The sequence below is a fragment of the Periophthalmus magnuspinnatus genome, chromosome 21 (assembly GCF_009829125.3).
Source record: "Periophthalmus magnuspinnatus isolate fPerMag1 chromosome 21, fPerMag1.2.pri, whole genome shotgun sequence".
NCBI classification, from domain to species: Eukaryota; Metazoa; Chordata; class Actinopteri; order Gobiiformes; family Gobiidae; genus Periophthalmus; species Periophthalmus magnuspinnatus.
In genome coordinates, this window is record NC_047146.1 from 1,265,079 (window position 1) to 1,285,458 (window position 20,380).

Here is a 20,380-nt window from a genome sequence, read left to right on the forward strand (position 1 = left end):
CCACGTGCAGGAGCAGCGACTCCACTCCGAGCTCCTCCCATGTGACTGAGCTCCTGCGTTTAAGGGAGAGCATTTCGACCGCTCGTGTCTGCCATTTTGTCTTTTCGGTCATTATCCAAATCAAAGTTAAACTCACGTTCTGAATCCTACTTTACATCTCATTTGGCCTGTTTCAGTTTTGGTTCAAATCATTTAAAAACAAACACTCTGATCAGAAGGGGGCAGCACTGAGTCACACATTTACTTGAGTATGACTTCTGCCACTCTACTTCCTGTTACTAATCGTGTCAAACTATATCTACAGTCAACACTAGATGCTCATTTGTGTTTGTCATCAAGTATTTCTTCTGATAAAATAGCACAGCACTGGACATTTCCTCAGTACTATCAAAATTATATTAAAGCTGCATCAAGGAACTTTTAGCCAAAACATGTATTATTATTATTATTATTTATTAATTAACTTTTTCATTTTGGTTGGTTTTATTGCACCGATAAATATATAAAACATGGATCCTCCTCTGAGCGGGCTCATATCTCCACAAACCTGACTCGTACTTGGCCTGACGTCACACCTCCTCCAGCTTGTTTCCATGGAAATGCTGTTCCCTGGGCTATAATCTTAAACTGTATGGCATAAAACGCATCTATCTCCATGGAGAATGTTCCCAAGTGCGGTTTTAAACTTTCTATTTCCGTGTAATCATGCAGGGGATGTACCACCGCCAGAAAGTGACGCAATGTTGCTTTAATCTAATTGTGTCATAATAATATAAGTACGAAAAGAACATTAAAAGAGCTGATTTTATTTTGTGCAATATTAAACACGAGCGTCCAAAAACAGAACCTCTTACCTCCCCGTGTTCGGGCGCGACATGTTGGGCAGGTAGAGCGAGTCGGCCATTTTGTCACTGTGACACGCCTCCAGACTCAGGTACTTAAAGATGTGCACTTTCCCTTTAAGACAGATCTGCAACGACAACAAAACGACAACAGTGTGACAGCTGTTAAAGAGAAGGTATTAAAGAGGAGGTATTTACTTCTGTGGGGTATTAAAGAGGAGGTATTTAGTGCTGCGGGGTATTAAAGAGGAGGTATTTACTTCTGTGGGGTATTAAAGAGGAGGTATTTACTCCTATGGGGTATTAAAGAGGAGGTATTTACTTCTGTGTGGTATTAAAGAGGAGGTATTTACTCCTATGGGGTATTAAAGAGGAGGTATTTACTTCTGTGGGGTATTAAAGAGGAGGTATTTACTCCTATGGGGTATTAAAGAGGAGGTATTTACTTCTGTGGGGTATTAAAGAGGAGGTATTTACTGCTGCGGGGTATTAAAGAGGAGGTATTTACTCCTATGGGGTATTAAAGAGGAGGTATTTACTTTTGTGGGGTATTAAAGAGGAGGTATTTACCTCTGTGGGGTATTAAAGAGGAGGTATTTACCTCTGTGGGGTATTAAAGAGGAGGTATTTACTCCTATGGGGTATTAAAGAGGAGGTATTTACTTTTGTGGGGTATTAAAGAGGAGGTATTTACCTCTGTGGGGTATTAAAGAGGAGGTATTTACTTTTGTGGGGTATTAAAGAGGAGGTATTTACCTCTGTGGGGTATTAAAGAGGAGGTATTTACCTCTGTGGGGTATTAAAGAGGAGGTATTTACCTCTGTGGGGTATTAAAGAGGAGGTGTTTACTGCTGTGGGGTATTAAAGACTTGACTAACCTGGAACTCCAACAGGTGAGCTGATTTGTGCTGTTAAACAAGTCCCTCTCAAATCACAGTCACAAGCTAGCATTAGCATTAGCATTAGCATTAGCCAACAGTTTTTCAATGAGTCGCTCTCACCTTTTTAAAATCTAACTCTTAAACAGGACCATGAGGTCGGACCACAGGCTCCTGAAAATGTGCTTTTTCAAAATACTTTGAAACGTTTTTTTGACAGTGTTTGCTAATGTGTGCATTGTGTCACCATGGTAACTGCTGAACATTCTGCCATATACATACATGTACAACACCCCCAGCATGATGTCACTGTAAAGTATCAATAGGAGGAGTGGGAGGAAACAAGCAGCAGGAGTAGTAGCAGTAGCAATAGCAGTAGCAGTAGCAGTAGCAGTAGTAGTAGCAGTAGTAGCAGTAGTAGTAGCAGTAGTAGTAGCAGTAGTAGTAGTAGCAGTAGCAGTAGTAGTAGTAGCAGTAGTAGTAGTAGTAGTAGTAGTAGTAGTAGTAGCAGTAGTAGTAGCAGTAGCAGTAGTAGCAGTAGTAGCAGTAGCAGTAGCAGTAGTAGTAGCAGTAGTAGTAGCAGTAGTAGTAGCAGTAGTAGTAGTAGCAGTAGCAGTAGTAGTAGTAGTAGTAGTAGTAGTAGTAGCAGTAGTAGTAGCAGTAGCAGTAGTAGTAGTAGTAGTAGTAGTAGTAGTAGTAGTAGTAGTAGTAGTAGTAGTAGTAGTAGTAGTAGTAGTAGTAGTAGTACCTGGGCAGGGGGGCTTTGCAGTGGGTTATTCTCCAGGGTCAGAGTCTGGAGTCGTCTCATTTTCCTGTACGACACTGGGATGGTTGACACTTTATTGCATGAAAAATCCAACGTCACCAACGGCAACTCACACAGATCTGAGGGAGAGGCATTAAGAAAGAAACAGTCAGGGACATTTTAAAAGACACAGGAAAACATCATCAGCATCACAACAACAGGATCAGAAGAACAACATCCAAACAACAATATCACAACAACATCAGAACAACATCCAAACAACAACAACAACATCAGAACAACAACAACATCAGAACAACATCCAAACAACAACAATATCAGAACAACAACATCAGAACAACATCCAAACAACAATATCACAACAACAACAACATCAGAACAACATCCAAACAACAATATCACAACAACAACAACAACATCAGAACAACATCCAAACAACAATATCACAACAACAACAACATCAGAACAACATCCAAACAACAATATCACAACAACAACAACAACATCAGAACAACATCCAAACAACAATAACATCAGAACAACAACAACATCAGAACAACATCCAAACAACAACAATATCAGAACAACAACAACATCAGAACAACATCCAAACAACAATATCACAACAACAACATCAGAACAACAATATCACAACAACATCAAAACTACATCCAAACAACAATAACATCAGAACAACATCCAAACAACAATATCACAACAACATCAGAACAACATCCAAACAACAATAACATCAGAACAACAACAACATCAGAACAACAATATCACAACAACAACATCAGAACAACATCCAAACAACAATATCACAACAACATCCAAACAACAATATCACAACAACATCCAAACAACAATATCACAACAACAACATCAGAACAACATCCAAACAACAACAACAACAACAACAACATCAGAACAACAGGATCAGAAGAACAACATCCAAACAACAATATCACAACAACAACATCCAAACAACAATATCACAACATCCAAACAACAACATCTAAACAACAATATCACAGCAACAACATCAGAACAACAACAACAACATCCAAACTACAACATCCAAACAATATCACAACAACAACATCAGAACAACAACATCCAAACAACAACATCCAAACAACAATATCACAACAACATCAGAACAAGAAGGGGTGGGGGTGGGTGCAGAATATAATTGTCCTGAATGGGCCAAACTGACTGTGGACTGTGCAATGAGCGTAATGTGCAATGAGCGTAATGTGCAACTGTGTGGAATGTGCAACCATGGAAACTGTGCAGTGAGTGTAATGTGGTGTGCAATTTTTAACTTGACCCTTTTGTGACCCCAGCCCCTGGGACAACAGATGGAAATGATCCTTTGGCTCTAATCTGGAGTATTTACATTCATGTTGAATCATGTCTGTTCATCAATGTGCACTGTCCCAGTCAAATAAATAAATAAATAAATACAATAAACAACAACAGAACAACAGCATCAGAAGAACAACACCCAAACAAGAACAACAGAACAATAACAGAACAACAGAACAACAACAACTACCAAACAACAATATCAGAACAACAACAGAACAATAACAGAACAATAACAGAACAACAACAACATCCAAACAACATCAAAACAACAACAGAATAACAACAACAATATCAGAACAACATCAGAACAACAACATCTGAAAAACATCAGAACAACAACAAAACAACATCAGAACAACATTAGAACACTGTGAGCTTTAAGTCAAACTATACCTGGAGTTGTGTTTTGTTTCATTCACACATGTTTGAGTCACTTTTTTATTAGTGTTTTACGTCTCCAAAGCTCAGAATGCTCTGTTCCACCTTGTGATGTCATCAAGTGGGAGTTTTCATGTTAACTCCTCCTTTTACCTTTAGTTCAGTCGAGATAAGAGACAACTCCAGGACTGAAATGATCCAAATGATTCTAGAAATGAAGGTGTGTGGAGTTTAAAAACACAGCGGAGCACTTCCTGTATCACCACATGATGACATCACAAGGTGGAACAGAGTGTTTTCAGTTTGAGAGAAGAACTCAGCCTAAATCTGCAGGTTTGTGTGTGAATGAAACAAAACACAACTCCAGGTCTGTTTATGATGAGGAAACATAATAATATAGATTAAACAGAGTAGTTGAGGCCCTTTCCTCCGCATTGATCGGACTCATGTTAGATCTGAGTAAATTAAGCCCGACTTAACTGCACCACACCCAAGTCTCCAAAAATAAAAATACACAAACCACAAGCCACAGGAGCCAAACCCAAGTGACACACACCAGACTCAGCCTCAACACTGTGAAACTGCGCTTCAGATAAACGTCACGACTGTGTCAGTGCAGAGGACGTCTCGCTCATCTGTGTCCGCACTGTTTCTGCTTTGGTCCAGACTCGGTCCTGGTTCAGTCCGGATTCAGACCCAGACTAGTTTCGAGTTTGATTTTTAACAAATGTTTGAATACAAATGTTTTCCCTGGTTTGTGTTTAGTGTCTCTGTAAACGCTGCGCCGATCCACCGCACGCCTCGGTGTTTACACGTGACCTCACAAAACCACCGCACACGACCACAACGACCACGCAGCCAGGCGAGCGGGACGGTCACGGCGAGGACGACCGCACGCTCCTACAGGACCACGAGGATGACCATAACCCTCAGTTTGGTCATGACAGGTCCACAGTGGAACACCAGAGTGAACCGGCGTGAGTGAAGCGTCTGAGAGCGACATTTAAAAACACAAACAGTTTCTCTGTCCCGGCTCGTTCAGACGATCACTGCCCCGGGGTCACGCCGTAACGGCACAAACAGCAGCAGAAGTGTTTGATGGAGACGCTTCGCTCGCGTCAAACCTCGGAAAAAGGCTGGATTGCATTTTTCTGAAACAAACTACACAAACAACACACTGCTCCCTCCAGGCTCCAGCCTTAATCCATTCACTTTAAACAATAATCCATTCACTTTAAACCCTAATCCATTCACTTTTAATCCTAATCCATTCACTTTAAACAATAATCCATTCACTTTAAACCCTAATCCATTCACTTTTAATCCTAATCCATTCACTTTAAACAATAATCCATTCACTTTTAACCCTAATCCATTCACTTTAAACCCTAATCTATTCACTTTTAATCCTAATCCATTCACTTTTAATCCTAATCCTTTCACTTTAAACCCTAATCTATTCACTTTTAATCCTAATCCATTCACTTTTAATCCTAATCCTTTCATTTCTAACAGAAGTGTGTGTTCTAAGTGTCGTCTCTTTCTCCATACGTTACATAAACAAAAGTGAAATGATGTTTTCATTTTAACGTCACACATATTTGAACGACGGCGTTCTCGGCGTCCCGTGATGGCGAGCGCTCGGACTGACCGTCGGGCAGCACGCACAGAAGGTTCCTCCTCACGTTGAGTTCTCTCAGCGACTTGAGGCGGCTGATGTGACGAGGCAGAGCCGTGATCTCGTTACAGCTCACGTCCTAAAAACAAACACATTTAGATTTAACATGTGATGAACCAGGACTAAACCAGGACTAAACCGGGACTAAACCAGGACTAAACCGGGACTAAACCAGGACTAAACCGGGACTAAACCAGGACTAAACCAGGACTAAAACAGGACTAACCCAGGACTAAACCAGGACTAAACCAGGACTAAACCAGGACTAAACCAGGACTAAACCAGGACTGAACCAGGACTAAACCAGGACTAAACCAGGACTAAACCAGGACTGAACCAGGACTGAACCAGGACTAAACCAGGACTGAACCAGGACTGAACCAGGACTAAACCAGGACTAAACCAGGACTAAACCAGGACTGAACCAGGACTAAACCAGGACTAAACCAGGACTAAACCAGGACTAAACCAGGACTGAACCAGGACTAAACCAGGACTAAACCAGGACTGAACCAGGACTAAACCAGGACTAAACCAGGACTGAACCAGGACTAAACCAGGACTAACCCGGGACTAAACCAGGATTGAACCAGGACTAAACCAGGACTGAACCAGGACTGAACCAGGACTAAACCAGGACTAAACCAGGACTGAACCAGGACTAAACCAGGACTAACCCGGGACTAAACCAGGATTGAACCAGGACTAAACCAAGACTAAACCAGGACTAAACCAGGACTAAACCAAAACTAAACCAGGACTAAACCAAGACTAAACCAGGACTAAACCGGGACTAAACCAAAACTAAACCAGGACTAAACCAGGACTAAACCAAAACTAAACCAGGACTAAACCAAGACTAAACCAGGACTAAACCAAGACTAAACCAGGACTAAACCAAAACTAAACCAGGACTAAACCAGGACTAAACCAAAACTAAACCAGGACTAAACCAAGACTAAACCAGGACTAAACCAAGACTAAACCAGGACTAAACCAGGACTACACCAAGACTAAACCGGGACTAAACCAGGACTGAACCGGGACTAAACCGGGACTAAACCAGGACTAAACAGGGACTAAACCAGGACTAAACCGGGACTAAACCGGGACTAAACCAGGACTGAACCGGGACTAAACCGGGACTAAACCAGGACTAAACCAGGTCTAAACCAGGACTAACCCAGGACTAAACCGGGACTAAACCGGGACTAAACCGGGTCTAAATCAGGTCTAAACCAAGACTAAACCAGGACTAAACCAGGACTAAACAGGGACTAAACCAGGACTAAACCGGGACTAAACCGGGACTAAACCAGGACTGAACCGGGACTAAACCAGGTCTAAACCAAGACTAAACCAGGACTACACCAAGACTAAACCGGGACTAAACCAGGACTGAACCGGGACTAAACAGGGACTAAACCAGGTCTAAACCAGGACTAACCCAGGACTAAACCAGGACTAAACAGGGACTAAACCAGGACTAAACCGGGACTAAACCGGGACTAAACCGGGACTAAACCAGGACTGAACGGGGACTAAACCGGGACTAAACCAGGACTGAACGGGGACTAAACCGGGACTAAACCAGGACTAAACCAGGACTGAACCAGGACTAAACCAGGACTAAACCAGGACTAAACCAGGACTGAACCAGGACTGAACCAGGACTAAACCAGGACTGAACCAGGACTGAACCAGGACTAAACCAGGACTAAACCAGGACTAAACCAGGACTGAACCAGGACTAAACCAGGACTAAACCAGGACTAAACCAGGACTAAACCAGGACTGAACCAGGACTAAACCAGGACTAAACCAGGACTAAACCAGGACTGAACCAGGACTAAACCAGGACTAAACCAGGACTGAACCAGGACTAAACCAGGACTAACCCGGGACTAAACCAGGATTGAACCAGGACTAAACCAGGACTGAACCAGGACTGAACCAGGACTAAACCAGGACTAAACCAGGACTGAACCAGGACTAAACCAGGACTAACCCGGGACTAAACCAGGATTGAACCAGGACTAAACCAAGACTAAACCAGGACTAAACCAGGACTAAACCAAAACTAAACCAGGACTAAACCGGGACTAAACCGGGACTAAACCGGGACTAAACCGGGACTAAACCGGGACTAAACCGGGACTAAACCAGGACTAAACCAGGTCTAAACCAGGACTAACCCAGGACTAAACCAGGACTGAACCGGGACTAAACCGGGACTAAACCAGGACTAAACCAGGTCTAAACCAGGACTAACCCAGGACTAAACCGGGACTAAACCGGGTCTAAATCAGGTCTAAACCAAGACTAAACCAGGACTAAACCAGGACTGAACCGGGACTAAACCAGGACTGAACCGGGACTAAACCGGGACTAAACTAGGACTAAACAGGGACTAAACCAGGACTAAACCGGGACTAAACCGGGACTAAACCAGGACTGAACCGGGACTAAACCGGGACTAAACCAGGACTAAACCAGGTCTAAACCAGGACTAACCCAGGACTAAACCGGGACTAAACCGGGACTAAACCAGGTCTAAACCAAGACTAAACCAGGACTAAACCAGGACTAAACAGGGACTAAACCAAGACTAAACCAGGACTAAACCAGGTCTAAACCAAGACTAAACCAGGACTAAACCAGGACTAAACAGGGACTAAACCAGGACTAAACCGGGACTAAACCGGGACTAAACCAGGACTGAACCGGGACTAAACCAGGACTAAACAGGGACTAAACCAAGACTAAACCAGGACTAAACCAGGTCTAAACCAAGACTAAACCAGGACTAAACCAGGACTAAACAGGGACTAAACCAAGACTAAACCAGGACTAAACCAGGTCTAAACCAAGACTAAACCAGGACTACACCAAGACTAAACCGGGACTAAACCAGGACTGAACCGGGACTAAACAGGGACTAAACCAGGTCTAAACCAGGACTAACCCAGGACTAAACCAGGACTAAACAGGGACTAAACCAGGACTAAACCGGGACTAAACCGGGACTAAACCGGGACTAAACCAGGACTGAACGGGGACTAAACCGGGACTAAACCAGGACTGAACGGGGACTAAACCGGGACTAAACCGGGTCTAAATCAGGACTAAACCGGGTCTAAATCAGGTCTAAACCAAGACTAAACCAGGACTGAACCAGGACTAAACCAAGACTGAACCAGGACTAAACCAGAACTAAACCAGGACTGAACTAGGTCCATGTGTCTCATAAGTTTGATTTCTGTCAGTGGGACTTGTTCAGTATCGATACTCGCTCAAATCTGTATTTCTGACTCTAGTTCTGGTATCGACTGGTCTGAGTCTCGATACTTCTCATGACCCTGACGTTCGTGGCTCTTCAGAGTGAGCCGTGGCCGTGGCTCCGGCTCTCACCAGCTCCATGAGCCGCTGCAGCTGCCCCACAGCCTCAGGGAGAGTCACCAGTTTGTTGTTACTGGCGTTGAGCACACGGAGAGGAAGAGCGCAGAGAGACGACGGCAACGAGGTCAGCTGGTTACGACTGGAGAGAGAGAGAGAGAGAGAGAGAGAGAGGGGGGAGGGGGAGAGAGGGAGGGGGAGGGGGAGGGGGGGAGAGGTGGTGGGGAGGAGAGAGGGATGGGAGAAGGAGGAGAGAGGGTTAGGGGGAAAGATTTAATAAAACACATGAAAAGCATCGTCCTCCTGAAACACACCAGCTCTGACTCATCCCTCCATCCAGAGCTCTCTCTCTCTCTCTCTCTCTCCCTCTCCCTCCTCCCTTCATCCCTCCACTGACTTATCTGTGCTCCATCAAACTGATCCCATCTGACATCCTCTCCTCCTCCTCTCCTATTCTCCTCCTCTCTTCTTCTCCTCCTCCTCTCTTCTTCTCCTCTTCTCCTCCTCCCCTCTCCTCCTCTCCTCTCCCCCTCTCCTCCTCTCTCCTCCCCCTTTCCTCGTCCTCCTCTCCTCCTCCCCCTCCTCCTCCTCTCCCCCTCTCCCCCTCTCCCCCTCCTCTCCCTCTCTCCTCCCCCTCTCCCTCTCTCCTCCCCCTCTCCTCCTCTCTCCTCCTCCTCTCCCCCTCTCTCCTCCTGCTCTCTCCCCCTGCTCTCTCCCCCTCATCTCCTCCTCCCCCTCTCCTCCTCCTCCTCTCTCCTCCTCCCCCTCTCCTCTCTCCTCCTCCCCTCCTCTCTCCTCCCCCTCTCCTCCTCTCCTCCTCTCTCCTCCCCCTCTCCCTCTCCTCCTCTCTCCTCCTCCTCTCTCCTCCTCCCTCCTCCTCCTCTCACCTGAGGTTGAGGTTGGTCAGACTCTGGAGGCTGATCATTGAGTCGGGCACAGTCCTGATGCAGTTGTGATACAGATTCAGACTCTCCAGCGCCACCAGGTGACAGACGTCTGCAGGAACGTCCACCAGTCTGTTTTTAGACAAGTCTGAAAGACAAAACGAGAGGACGGTTTGAGTCACTGAACCAGGGCTGAACCAGGACTAAACCAGGACTAAACCAGGACTAAACCAGGACTAAACCAGGTCTAAACCAGGACTAAAAAGTAAACTGTAGTTCAGCTGTTAAAGTTGGTGCTGTTTTCATATTTTCACACTGGCATCACATCGTTCGTCTTAAATCTCAAACTTGAGTCTTTGTTTTGAAAGTCTGACCTGATGACCTCACTTCCTGTCCCACAGTTTATCAGCAGCAGCAGCGGCGGCGGCGGCGCCCAAATAAGGCCAAGAAATGTCACTGCGATTGTTCCCCCAGCCCGTGTTTGGTACTTCCTCTGAACAACGACAGGCCCGGTTTAGTCCTGGTTTAGTCCTGGTTTAGTCCTGGTTTAGTCCTGGTTTAGACCTGGTTTAGTTCTGGTTCAGTCCTGGTTTAGTCCTGGTTCAGTCCTGGTTTAGTCCTGGTTTAGTCCTGATTTAGCCCTGGTTTAGTCCTGGTTTAGTCCTGGTTTAGTCCTGGTTTAGTCCTGATTTAGCCCTGGTTTAGTCCTGGTTTAGTCCTGGTTTAGTCCTGGTTTAGTCCTGGTTTAGTCCTGATTTAGCCCTGGTTTAGTCCTGGTTTAGTCCTGGTTTAGTCCTGGTTTAGTCCTGATTTAGCCCTGGTTTAGTCCTGGTTTAGTCCTGGTTTAGTCCTGGTTTAGCCCTGGTTTAGTCCTGATTTAGCCCTGGTTTAGTCCTGGTTTAGTCCTGGTTTAGTCCTGGTTTAGCCCTGGTTTAGTCCTGATTTAGCCCTGGTTTAGTCCTGGTTTAGTCCTGGTTTAGTCCTGTTTTAGTCCTGGTTTAGTCCTGGTTTAGCCCTGGTTTAGTCCTGCTTTAGTCCTGGTTCAGTCCTGGTTTAGTCCTGGTTCAGTCCTGGTTTAGTCCTGGTTTAGTCCTGGTTCAGTCCTGGTTTAGTCCTGGTTCAGTCCTGGTTCAGTCCTGGTTTAGTCCTGGTTTAGACCTGGTTTAGCCCTGGTTTAGTCCTGCTTTAGTCCTGGTTCAGTCCTGGTTTAGCCCTGGTTTAGTCCTGGTTTAGTCCTGGTTTAGTCCTGGTTTAGTCCTGGTTTAGTCCTGGTTTAGACCTGGACCTCCACTTTAAACACGTCCAGAAGAAAAGACAGAGACTGACACTGACCTGAAGAGTAAAACTCACGTGTCAAACAAAAGCTCGGAGGAAAAGATGGTACTTTAAAAACTCCTCTTTCATTTTGTCAGAGAAACAGGGTCAAAGGTCGAACTTTAAATCTCACATCTGCATCAGAGGCAGCGACGTCACATGACACAAACAGGAAGTGCTCATTTAACACGACTTTAGTAATGAACTCTGACCTTTGACCCTCATCTGCACAGAGAGGACTAAACCAGGACTAAACCAGGACTAAACCAGGACTAAACCAGGTCTGAACCAGGACTAAACCAGGACTGAACCAGGACTAAACCAGGACTGAACCAGGACTAAACCAGGACTGAACCAGGACTAAACCAGAACTAAACCAGGACTGAACCAGGACTAAACCAGGACTGAACCGGGACTGAACCAGGACTAAACCGGGACTAAACCGGGACTGAACCGGGACTAAACCGGGACTGAACAGGGACTAAACCGGGACTGAACCAGGACTAAACCAAGACTAAACCAGGACTGAACCAGGACTAAACCAGGACTGAACCAGGACTGAACCAGGACTAAACCAGGACTAAACCAGGACTAAACCAGGACTAAACCAGGTCTAATCAAGGACTAAACCAGGACTGATCCACGTGAAGGTTATAGACTTGAGCAGATGATGAATAGAGAGAGACAGAGGAGTGAGTGTGCAGAGAAGGAGGAAGAGGAGGAGGAGAGAGAGAACGATGAAAGAATGAACACTTCCAGCCCACGAGGTTTGAGTCATCTGTGTCAAGACGTCCGCTCTTCCTTCTCCAGTTTTATTTTCTTAATCGTTGATACTCGTGGGATTCTGCAGCGTCGCGTCGTGATTTTGGTACAAATGTAAAAAAAGTTCTGCTCTAGTGCGACGTGTGTCTGTCCATAGGGGGCGCTACAGCATGCGGCGCTTTGCTGTGACGACGTTTAAAAGGGCAGACGGGAATCGGCTCCTAATATCTCACTGGGATCTGCAATTTTTCAACCTGGAAAGTAGCGTAATTGAAACGCGTGACCATCCCTTACACCGCGGATGTGTCTGAAAAACTTGAGAAAATTTTCAGACAGTTTGAGATTCTGGTGTATTTCAAACCCACAAACACTTTAAAACAGAATCTGGTTCAAAACCTCGAGTCATAAACAAAGTAAAACAAAGTTACACTGGAGAAACTAAACAGACACTTCATAAGAGACAGGACCAACATCAAGAAAGAGCAGCTCAGGACACAGTCTGCTGTTCATCTCCATAAAAGAGTGAACCAACACGACAAAGAGCAGCTCAGGACCACAGTCTGCTGTTCATCTCCATAAAAGAGTGAAACAACACGACAAAGAGCAGCTCAGGACCACAGTCTGCTGTTCATCTCCATAAAAGAGTGAACTAACACGACAAAGAGCAGCTCAGGACCACAGTCTGCTGTTCATCTCCATCTCAAACACACTGACCACTGCTTTGAACAGAGTGAGGTTCAGATCTGAGCCACAGAAAAGAAACGGTTTGAGAGGAGAGATAAAGAAGATATTTTTGTGAGGAAAGACCATCCTTCCTTAAACAAAGAAAACAGCAGTGCTAGCCAAAATGCTAACAGGTGTGAGATCAGTTTACGATGATGCAAACTCTGACTCAGGCACAGCTCACTCTCACTGGTAAACGGTCACATTTTTATAGAGTGTTTCTCCAGCTTCACTCAGAGCGGGGACGAGGGGGGGGGGGTTAAGTGTGTTGCCCAAGGACACAACAAAAGCATTCATTTGTGGGAGCTGGAGTCAGACCGCCAACCTGTGGGTCAAACCGCAAACCAACCAACGCTCTACCAGCTGAGCCAACGAACAGAAACTGTAAATTAAGGCTGGATATCGCTGAGCTTTTGCAGATACGATACTGTACTTTTTCGATTCGATACGATACGATATGTGTCAAATTGATTCAATACGATTCCGTGGCTTTTTTTGACCCTTAATGATGAGCCACATTTTCACCAAAAAATCCACATTAATGGAGCTTTTCTCTTGTGTTTCTGAAGATGATGAACATAAAGTGCGTTTTGTCTCATGTTCAGATTGTTCCACTGGTCGATATTTTTCATCCGTATTTACATTTACACAGAGACGTGCAGTTTAACGGCTCTGAAGAATCACAACAGATCCACTAAAACACCACTCTGATCATAAACGTTTGTGTTAAACCTCAGTCTGCGCAAAGATAATATCAAATAAACAAGTTTATACTAAAGCAGGACTAAACCAGGACTAAACCAGGACTAAACCAGGACTAAACCAGGACTAAACCAGGACTAAACCAGGACTGAACCAGGTCCATGTGTGTTATACATGTGTACGTGTCTAGTGGGTCCATGCGTGTAAACTATGGTCCGTATAAAGATGTGGACTAAGTCAGCGTGACGTGATCCATAACGTTTGGCTGAAGTCAGTATCATAGCAACCGAAGAGCCAATCTGAAGCAACAGCGACATCGTCAAACCTGAAGGACCTGATTTGTCTGTTATTAATGTTCAGATCTTGATTTACAGACACAATAGTGAAATAAAAACCCCAGGATCATGTAGAGGGTTAATACGAACATTTAAGACCAGAATGAGTCTGAAGCAGCAGAGACAGAGAGAGGGGACAGTTTAAAAAAAACAAACTCAAAATAACAAAATAATAATAATAATAATAATAATAATAATAATAATAATAATAATAATAATAATAATAATAATAATAATAAACTCAAAATAAGAAAAATAAATAACCTCAAAATAACAAAAAAGGAAAATGAAAATAACAAAAAAAAAACCTCAATAAGAAAAAATAAACTCAAAATAACAAAAATAAAATAAAGAAATAAACTCAAAATAACAAGAAAAAAATAAAGAAATAAACTCAAAATAACAAGAAAAAAATAAAATAAAAAATAAAATAAAATGAAATAAAAAAATTAAAAAAAAACTAAAAAAACAAAACAAACAACAACCCCAGGATCATGTAGAGGGTTAATACGAACATTTAAGACCAAAATGAGTCTGACAGATGCAGAGACAGAGAGAGGACACAGAGTCGATGGAGCAGGAAGTGCGTCCACGATCACTTCCTGTTTGGAACGCGGCGGCGGCAGGTTAGCTCTGTCCATTTACATAAACAGTCTGTGGTGTTCACTAGTCTATGTGTCTTATACTTGTTCAGATGCAGCTCAGGTTCATTTCTGTCAATGTGACTCTTTCAGTATCGATACCTGTTCAAACGAGTATCTAGTTTCGATACTTGATACCAGATACGACTCTCACATGAGCGTACCGCAGCACGGCTAAACATGGACCACACTTGACGACACATTACACTATAACTGACACATTAAAGTCACAATATTCATCTAAAAACCTTCACTTTTAGCCACAGAACAGACGGGGCTTGCATCTCCACAGACCTGACTGGAGGGGGGAGGTGTTTCCATGGAAATGCCGTCCCTTCGGCTGTAATATTCCACATTATGACCATAAAACCATTTCTAGGGACTCATGCGATCTCGGCTGAACTAAAGGTAAAAAGTAGGAGGAGTTAACTTGGAAACTACCACTTGATGACATCACAAGGTGGAACAGAGCGTTTTTGAGCTTTGTAGATGTCACAGACTAATAATAAATGAAACAAAACACAACTCCAGGTCTGTTTGACGAGTCAGATCAGTGCGCGCCGCGTTCAGGTCACATGGTTCAGTGTCACACAAACACGTCCCAGAGGAGAGACGCTGACCTACATTCTACCATCTGCTCTTCCTCCTCTTCTTCCTCATTCTCCTCCTCTCTCCTCCTCCTGCTCTTTGCTCATTCTCCTCGTCTATCCTCCTCCTCTTCTTTCTCCTCCTCCTGCTCTTTCCCCCTTTCGTGCTCCTCCTCTTGTTCTACTTCCTCCTCCTGCTCATTCTCCTCGTCTCTCCTCCTCGTCCTGCTCTTCCCCTCCTCTCCTGCTCCTCCTCCTCCTCTTCCTTCTTCCTCCTCCTCTCTTAGATGTGATCCCTACATGTTTGAGTAATCTAGAGATCTCTCCCGGGCCCTATTCAAACCCTGTAAGATCCTGTACGAGGCTCCGCCCACAAGCCGACCTCACCCACGCTCCACACGACAATCCTCCATAAATATACAAAAACATGACACAAACTGTGCACTACGACTTCACAAACCTGGTGTGATGTGCAGGAGTTTCATTAGTGCGATGCAGCTGATTGTGATAGAGCTCTGAAGGGGCACTATCACTTTTTGACACTAAAACGTTAAAATGATGTTTTGGGTGAAAACGGCATTTTCTAAAAAAATAAAAGTAAACATGGAGATTTAAAAATGTTAGAGTCAGAGAAGAAAGTGAAGGAGAGAGGGAGGAGAAAAGAGAGAGAGGAGGAGGTGGAGGAGCAGAAGGAGGAGGAGGAGGAGGAGGAGGAGGAGAATGAGGAGCAGAAGGAGCAGGAGGAGCAGGAGGAGCAGGAGGAGGAGGGGACAGTGTGAACGTCTCATAACCTACTTTTGCTTCAAAGAGCAGAAACAGAAACAGAAACAGAACAGAGCCAAACGAAAGACCACATGTACAAAGAGTTTAACACACAACACACACACAGACACACAACACACACACAGACACACACACACAGACACAGACACACACACACACACACAGACACACAACACACACACAGACACACAACACAGACACACACACACAGACACACAACACACACACAGACACACACACACACAGACACACAACACACACACAGACACACACACACACACACAACACACACAGACACACACACACAACACACAACACACACACACACACACAGACACACAACACACACACAGACACACACACACACACACACACAGACACAGACACACACACACCTACACACACACACACACACAACACACACACATACACACACAGACACACAACACACACACAGACACACACACACACACACAACACACACAGACACACACACACAACACACAACACACACACACACATACACACACACAACACACACACAGACACACAACACACACACAACACACACACAGACACCCCCCCCCACACACACACAACACACACACAGACACACCCCCACATACACACACACGACACACACAGACACACACACCCCTACACACACACACAACACACACACATACACACCCCTACACACACACATACACACACCCACAACACACACACACACAACACACACACAGACACACACACACCCCACACACACCCCGACACACACACACACACACACACCCCGACAAATGCACACAGGCACACACAGATTTAGTCCTGCTTTAGTCCTGGTTTAGACTAATAGTAGTAGTAGTAGTAGTAGTATTATGTAGTAGTAGTTGTAGTAGTAGTAGTAGTCGTAGTATTATGTAGTAGTAGTAGTAGTCGTAGTCGTAGTAGTAGTAGTAGTAGTAGTAGTAGTATGTAGTAGTAATTGTAGTAGTAGTAGTATTATTATTAGTAGTCATAGTATTATGTAGTAGTAGTTGTAGTAGTAGTAGTAGTAGTAGTCGTAGTATTATGTAGTAGTAGTTGTAGTATTTGTGTTACATGAAGGGCATGTTCACACTGAAGTGACTGCGCTGAGAGCAGACTATGAATAAATGAACAGAGCAAAAAGAGGAAGGAAAACGAGTGTAAAAATAGAGAGAGAGAGAGAGAGAGAGAGAGGGAGGGAGAGCTGGAGAAGAGAGAAGAGGATGGAGTGATGGAGGAGGAGTGCGGGGGTGGAGGAGGCTGAGATAACAGGATTAACGAGGGGGATGTTTTTTTGTTTTTGTTTTTTTTTTCTTTTTCAATCCGGCACCACCCACACGGCGCACAAACACAACCCCCCAGACTCACTGACCCACATATGAGTTCACCACGAGCGGCGCAGGGGGAGGGGCCTGTGACGGCGCAGGGGGAGGGGCCTGTGACGGCGCAGGGGGAGGGGCCTGTGACAGAAGGCTGTTCACATGTGGATGATGTCATTATCGACCTGTATTACTCTATTCTCTGACCTGCTCTAAAGTTTCCTCCTCACAAACACACAAACCCTGCAGATTTAGGCCAACGACAAACGCTCTGTCCCACCTTGTGATGTCATCATGTGGTGATACAGGAAGTGCTCCACTGTGTTTTCAAATCAGACCAATTCCGCACACGGTTCTTTTTCAGATCTTCAAACATCCACAGGGGGCGCTGACAGCATGTGGCGCTCTACTGTGACCATGTTTGTTTGACGTGGACAGGCCCAGTCATTCCACAGATCTGATCCATAAACCAGAAGAGTCACAAACAGCTTTTCATCTCCTCAAGTCCATTTGTTCAAACCAAACACCAGCTGCAGATTCAAGACAAACTGACACTGAAACGTGGAGCTGCTGCGTTTAGAGCGACGCCTCAATCTGGACTTTTACTCTGAAGAGGAGAAAGAAGAGACGTCAAAGTATCGGCAATCTGATATGAACCGATACTAAAACTAGTATCGAAACTAGATACTCATTTGAGCAGGAATCAATACTAAAAAAAGTCACATTGACAGAAATGAACCTTATAAGAACCAAAGACGAGTATGACACACATATAACACACATGGACCTGGTTTAGACCTGGTTTAGTCCTGGTTTAGTCCTGGTTTAGACCAGGTTTAGTCCCGGTTTAGTCTTGGTTTAGTCCTGGTTTAGTCCTGGTTTAGTCCTGGTTTAGTCTTGGTTTAGTCCTGGTTTAGTCCTGGTTTAGTCCTGGTTTAGTCTTGGTTTAGTCCTGGTTTAGTCCTGGTTTAGTCCCGGTTTAGTCCCGGTTTAGTCCCGGTTTAGTTCTGTTTTGTTCCTGGTTTAGTCCTGGTTTAGACCTGGTTTAGTCCTGGTTTAGTCCTGGTTTAGACCTGGTTTAGTCCTGGTTTAGTCCTGGTTTAGTCCTGGTTTAGTCCTGGTTTAGTCCTGGTTTAGACCTGGTTTAGTCCTGGTTTAGACCTGGTTATGTCCTGGTTTAGTCCTGGTTTAGACCTGGTTTAGTCCTGGTTTAGACCTGGTTTAGTCCTGGTTTAGTCCTGGTTTAGTCCTGGTTTAGTCCTGGTTTAGACCTGGTTTAGTCCTGGTTTAGACCTGGTTTAGCCCTGGTTTAGACCTGGTTTAGACCTGGTTTAGTCCTGGTTTAGACCTGGTTATGTCCTGGTTTAGTCCTGGTTTAGACCTGGTTTAGTCCTGGTTTAGACCTGGTTTAGTCCTGGTTTAGTCCTGGTTTAGACCTGGTTTAGTCCTGGTTTAGTCCTGGTTTAGTCCTGGTTTAGTCCTGGTTTAGACCTGGTTTAGTCCTGGTTTAGACCTGGTTTAGTCCTGGTTTAGACCTGGTTTAGTCCTGGTTTAGTCCTGGTTTAGACCTGGTTTAGTCCTGGTTTAGACCTGGTTTAGCCCTGGTTTAGACCTGGTTTAGTCCTGGTTTAGACCTGGTTTAGTCCTGGTTTAGACTTATTTCACTATTGTGTCTGTAAATCCAGATCTGAACATTAATAACAGACAAATCAGGTCCTTCTTTCCCCGAGGTCGCTCCTGTTAGCGTTAGCAACAGGTTTGATTGACAGCGTTGCTAAGCGCCCGCTCCCTGATAAACCAGCTGTGTGGGCGGGGACATGTCTGGATTGGCTCTTTGGTTGCTGTGATACTCGAGGTCAGCGTTTCAAATATGTAACACGTCGCTAAATTCGCCGCTGTACGTGTTAGCCTTGATTAGCTTCGTTTACTTCTTTACACGATCTGTGGGTGAAAAGCTTAACATCGACTCATTTACAAGAAAACGTTGCGCACTTCAGCCTTAAACGTGTCTTAAAAACATGAAAAAACGGAGCGAGTTCATTTTAAACGGGCGGCACGCGGCTTATTTTGACCCGAAGAGCTGCTTACGTATCACGTCTGTGCTGAGGCCCGTCCTGAGTCCGCGGGAGAATGAGAGGAACCAGCTGTGTCCTGCAGAGGCGGAGACGCTTCCTGCTCCCGGACCTCCACGCACAAACTCCACCCTCAAAGGTCACGCACTGGAGCTTTAGCTGGTCAGCACTCGCAAGGACAAGCGCGTGATTGACAGACGGATCAACCAATCAGAGAGAGACGTGCACGTGTTCATGAAATCAAACATGGCGGCTTAGACGCATGGTACAGAGGACAAACGAATAAGAACAACACAAACGAATAAGAACAACACAAACGAATAAGAACAACGCAAACAAATAAGAACAAAGCGAACAAATAAAAACAAAAATTGTGAGTTTCTGTTGTATTTTAATGTGTTCAGTCGTGCGTTCAGTCGTTCGTTCAGTCGTTTGTTCAGTCGTGCATTCAGTTGTTTTTTCAGTTGTGCGTTCAGTCGTGCGTTCAGTCGTTCGTTCAGTCGTGCGTTCAGTCGTTCGTTCAGTCGTTTGTTCAGTCGTGCGTTCAGTGTGCGTTCAGTTGTGCGTTCAGTTGTGCGTTCAGTTGTGCGTTCAGTCGTTCGTTCAGTCGTTCGTTCAGTCGTGCGTTCAGTCGTGCGTTCAGTCGTGCGTTCAGTTGTGCGTTCAGTCGTTTGTTCAGTTGTGCGTTCAGTTGTTTGTTCAGTTGTTTGTTCAGTTGTGTGTTCAGTTGTTTGTTCAGTTGTGTGTTCAGTCGTTTGTTCAGTCGTGCGTTCAGTTGTGTGTTCAGTTGTGTGTTCAGTCGTTTGTTCAGTTGTGTGTTCAGTTGTGTGTTCAGTTGTGCGTTCAGTCGTGCGTTCAGTCGTGCGTTCAGTCGTGCGTTCAGTCGTGCGTTCAGTCGTGCGTTCAGTCGTGCGTT

The 20,380-nt window shown here is 44.8% G+C and overlaps 2 protein-coding genes across 3 annotated transcripts in view; both read right to left on the reverse strand.

Annotated features, from left to right (window-relative positions):
• The window catches only part of ormdl1 (ORMDL sphingolipid biosynthesis regulator 1), a 192,687-nt gene that overhangs the window by 74,875 nt on the left and 97,432 nt on the right, over positions 1-20,380 (reverse strand). The gene's annotated exons all lie outside the window — the stretch shown is intronic.
• Positions 1-20,380, reverse strand: part of lrch1 (leucine-rich repeats and calponin homology (CH) domain containing 1) — a 56,454-nt gene that overhangs the window by 32,895 nt on the left and 3,179 nt on the right. For both annotated transcript variants that reach the window (XM_033987503.2, XM_055230598.1), the window contains exons 2-6: positions 10,200-10,344; positions 9,328-9,454; positions 5,890-5,995; positions 2,469-2,605; positions 855-970 (exon numbers count right to left, since the gene is read on the reverse strand). In XM_033987503.2, the coding sequence (XP_033843394.1) occupies positions 855-970; positions 2,469-2,605; positions 5,890-5,995; positions 9,328-9,454; positions 10,200-10,344 (631 nt within the window). The remainder of the gene's footprint in view (positions 1-854; positions 971-2,468; positions 2,606-5,889; positions 5,996-9,327; positions 9,455-10,199; positions 10,345-20,380) is intronic.